Consider the following 4,622-nt stretch of genomic DNA (forward strand, 5'->3'; position numbering starts at 1 on the left):
GCCAAAGATACTTTCCAGTTACCATTATGTTCAATAAGCATTCTAAAGGCTGTGAATAAGTACAAATATTTAAAAGACGGATGCCCATAGTTCATACTTACTATAAAATATGACAAATGAGAGGCTTGTTTACATAGAATTTTAATGACATTCAAATTAAGACAGTCAAAGAAAACATTTTTAAAATTAAGCTTGGTTATGTGTTAGATGTGATGTGTTAGAATGGCAGGTCATGTCTCAACAGCACATTAAGCCAAGGCAGTTCCGTGTGGAAGAGGTTTTATTGGAAGGGAGAGACAAGGTAGTGGCAGAAAGAGAAAGGGGAGAGACAGAGTGAGGGAGGGGTGTTCTCCTTATTTATATGGAGAATGATGTAATGCAGGTAAAGGTGGGAGGTGAGCCAAGTGGATGCTGGGAATATGGTGCCTATTGTCTTGGCAACCAGTCTGGAGGTCACAGGCCACACACAGGTTGTGCTGTCACCTATGTGATATCATAGGTTTGGGAGGTCCTGATGCCAACTGTCTTTGCAAATGAAAATGGGAACATTTGGGGTCCCTGCTCAGTGCGCCCAACTTGAAGCTGAGTTTTAATCCTAAATCCTTAGAGCATACCTTCAATCACAACTGAAGTGAGCTACAGGCAAAATGGAAGCATCTCCACATTCCCTGACCTCCTATACCCTGGGTCCCCTTGACCAGAAGTTCAGTTGGGAGCAGCTTTCAGAGCTGGAAGCATACTTCAAGATGGAACCATACCCAGACCTCCAGGCTCGAAAGATCATGGCCACCAGACTGAAACTGAAAGAGGAACAAGTTGAGGCTTGGTTCATCCAGAGATCCTTGGAGGAGGAGATGCGGCCCCCCTTGGCCAGGCTGCAGCAATCTGCCCGGGATGATACCTCTTCTCCTTCCCACAAAGCCCTCTGCTGCAGGCCACCAAGCTGGAAGTACAGGCTCATTCCCATCAATCCTCCTGAGTCCTCAACCAGTTGTAAGCACAGTTGCTGATCCTCCTTCCCCATGGGCCACTCCAACATGTACCACAAAAACTGTTCCCCCAATTCCCCACCCCCTATCAGAGGCCTGGCTGCACCAAACTCATCAAATGGTGGATGCCTCTCAGAACCCTCAGGGTCAATGTTTGAATACCTGGGTGCCAGGACAGATGACATTGGACAGAAATGGTATTGCGTCTCCACCTAGGGCCTCCACTTGAATGTCCAGGGCCAAACCCCACTGGTGTGGTTCCACTTCTTTTAACAGCCTCCCCTCAAAAGTGGCCTCTCCTTCAGGCTAGCTATCAACTCAATGTGCAGCACAGTATCACACTGACTTCTTGCCTCCTTTCCCAAGGCATTGTTACAGACTGACATATACTGCCAGAACAACCACTTCCCAAGAGATTGACTGGTTAACAAGGCTGGATTTTTATCCCCTCTGACCTTGATCACTCATGTTATACCAATGAGTATTTTATTGGTTTGTGTGTGATTGTATTTTTTTTTTTTTTTTTTTTTTTTGTCTATTGGTGTTTCTGAGGCACTTGCTTAGGGATTTAGATCTTGGAGTGGCTCATTGATAACATGAAATTGTTGACAAATTGGTTTTTTAAAAAAGCTTGTGTTGTTTTTTCAAAAAATACTTTGTGTGGAAGCTGGCTGTTGTATAGAAGTCAGTCAGGACAAAGGACAACATAGGATTAGGGTCTCCTGGTGCTGGAGTGGAGCTTAGCTCTTCAGGCTTCCTGCCAAAGGTCTTTCATCACAGTCGCCTCAATAGCTAGGTTTCTTATTTGTGCATGATGCTCTTTGAGGTAAAAGTTTCACTGTGATACTTCTAGCTGGCCTGGACTTTGCACCATTAACCTTGAATAAGTACTCCAGATCTGCCTAGCTCTGCCTCAAAGTGCTGGTATATAAGGCTCATACCACCACTGTGCTATCCCTGATCCCAAAGTCTTTAAGCTTAGTCTTGAGGAAACTCCTGAGAGAATACCTGGACATAATGGTAAATCGGGAATTTATTGTATGTGTATGGACTACACTAGTGAGACTATAAACAGGTTACAGCAGGACTAGAAGCCTCTGCATGGACCATCGCTGCCTATGGAGATCAGGCTGGCCTTGAACTCACAGAAATCTGCCTGCCTTTGCCTCTTGAGTAATGGAAGTGAAGGTCTGCTCCGGCATGCGCAGGCTGCAGATGACATTCCTTGGGTTTGGTGGAAGTTACTGTTGTGATCATACTTTAGAAAAGGTGAAGGATTTACCTTGTTATAGGTATGGCTACACTGCGGCCCTGACAGCCCAGGATGACTTTGCTTTAACCACACACAGTCTCCAAATGCTAACAAAGCAACCTCATTGTTTGGGTTTTGTTATTAAAACAGGGTCTCTAAGTAACACTGGCTGCTCTAGAATGCTCTATGCAGACCAGGTTGGCCCTCAAATCTCAGAGATCCACCTGTCTTCTTCCCACCACTCCCCCAGTGCTGTCATCAAAGGCATGGGCCACCTGACTTGGTTCCCTGAAGAATCCTCCAAACAGACAAGGGTGACATGGAAATTTATATTCCTGATAACTTCAGTTCCTGAGACAGGGATTGATGTTGTGAATTCAGTCAGGTGATGTTTCAATAAATTATTCAATATCTATAAAAAAAAAAAAGAAAATGGGAACATTTAAAGCACTTTACATTCAATACATTCATTTTCTTTTGAAATTCCCACATGAAGAACTAATGAGTAGCACCTGGCTAAACATGCCGGCAAAAGTGTTGCAAATCTGTTCCTAAAGTCTACACTTAACAGAGACAAGAGTTAGGAATAGTTTCTTCAATCCAGGAAGGATTTTTTTTTCTTTTTTTCTTTTTTCTAAAACAGGGTTTCTCTGTGTAGCTCTGGCTGTCCTGAACTCACTCTGTAGATCATGCTGGCCTCGAACTCAGAAATCTGTCTGCCTCTGTCTCCCAAGTGCTGGGATTAAAGGTGTGTGCCACTACTGCCTGGTGAATTTTTTTTTTTAAAGTAAATTTTAAGTATGTGTGTAAGCAAGGTATACACAGTAGTGATAAATTTGAAGGAATTCTTTGGATTTATTATACTTTTGCTTTTGCTTAAAGAATATTGAAAAATAATACTTATATTGTGTTAGTTATAACTCCCTTCTTCCAGTAATCATTCTAATTAACAACCATTTAATGGATTTTAACAATTATTGACTGGTTCTTCAGATTCCTAAAGTTCATAGAATCAGAGATCTTTGTAAATACATATACTTCCAATGAGCCTCCTAATGAAAATGATAGAACCATGTGCTTTAACTCTGTGTCAGTAGGAAAATTTCTATACTTCACATTTCAACAAAAATCCTGCTGTTTCTGGTGAATTATTAACCAATATTATTGATGATTTCCCATTTTGTTTAATAATAATATTTGTAGTATGACTAATTCATTAGATTCATACAAAATTAATGAATACTAATAATCTTACAAGAGAGTTTATTCTTCCTTGAAGTAACATATTTATTTGTCTCTGAAGAGACAAATACCTTACAAAACATTATTTCCCTAGCTTGCAATAACCCAAAGCTGAGAATGTCATGATATAGAAACTTTGGCTGATATCACTGCTCCCATGTCTCACTGTACTTGCCTCTCAAATGTAACCACCAATACATTTTAAACTTCCCTTGCTTTATGACTTGGTTTGTTCTGTAAAACTGTAAAACGTCATGAAACTGAATTCACATGGAAACACGGAATTTGGAGTAACCTCAATCCGTGTTCCTGGACCATGGCCACTCGTACAGGCTCCAGAATCAACTGTGGGTCTTCTTCCTTTGAGGTGAGAGCTGCTTCTTTCTTTCTTTTTTTATTTTAATCACAAAACTCAGTGCTACAAGGTACCCTGAAGGTGTAGAGTAGGAAATATATACCTCTAGTAATTACGTTAATAGTGTTCTACGAGATCTCCAACATGCAGAAGCTGTATTCTAAATCCTCCCCATTCAGAAGTTGAAATCTCCCTTGTTTATCACAGTTGTAGAAACATACAGATTAGTTCATAGAATCTAGCATTGCTGCCCTGCAGAACAATAAGAGCATTCTATTTTCTGAATGGCATCTGCTTTACCAATGTGTGTGTGTGTGTGTGAGACAGTGTCTCATTATGTAGCCCACTATATCCTAGAACTCAAAACGCTCCTTCCTCTGCACCATAGTGCAGGAATGATAGGAGTATATTAGCATGTCTAGCTTATGAAGGGATTATGAAGTAATTGCTACAACAATAACAAAATCTTCAGAACTATGAAGAATATATCCTTGTCCTTTGGGGGTTCTTGTGATTCCATTTGTTGTTGGTTGTTTGCTTGCTTGCTTGTTTGTTTGTTTGTTTTTGGAAAGCAATCTCTCAGCAAATGAGTCTTTCACAGTTCATTCATAACAAGAAGGAAACAAGAGACTAGAGTCTTCTCTCTCAGTAGAGGGCTGACCTAGGGCCACAGCAGGGCTAAGTACACTGCTCTGAGAGAGCCACCTCCCAAACTGGGAGCTGATGCATGCAAACACTAGCATAATAAAGGGGTGAAAATACAAAACGGATTTAAGTGTGACTG

General features: G+C 41.2%; 1 protein-coding gene across 1 annotated transcript; it reads left to right on the forward strand.

Moving 5' to 3' along the window:
• Positions 1-647: 647 nt before the first annotated feature.
• On the forward strand, positions 648-1,010 carry LOC110297132 (homeobox protein Crxos-like). Its single transcript, XM_021165910.2, has one exon. The coding sequence runs from the start codon at positions 648-650 to the stop codon at positions 1,008-1,010; it is 363 nt and encodes a 120-aa protein (XP_021021569.2).
• The last annotated feature ends 3,612 nt before the right edge of the window (positions 1,011-4,622 follow it).

This window comes from Mus caroli, unplaced genomic scaffold, assembly GCF_978045245.1.
Source record: "Mus caroli unplaced genomic scaffold, Mus_caroli_1 scaffold_7, whole genome shotgun sequence".
NCBI lineage: Eukaryota > Metazoa > Chordata > Mammalia > Rodentia > Muridae > Mus > Mus caroli.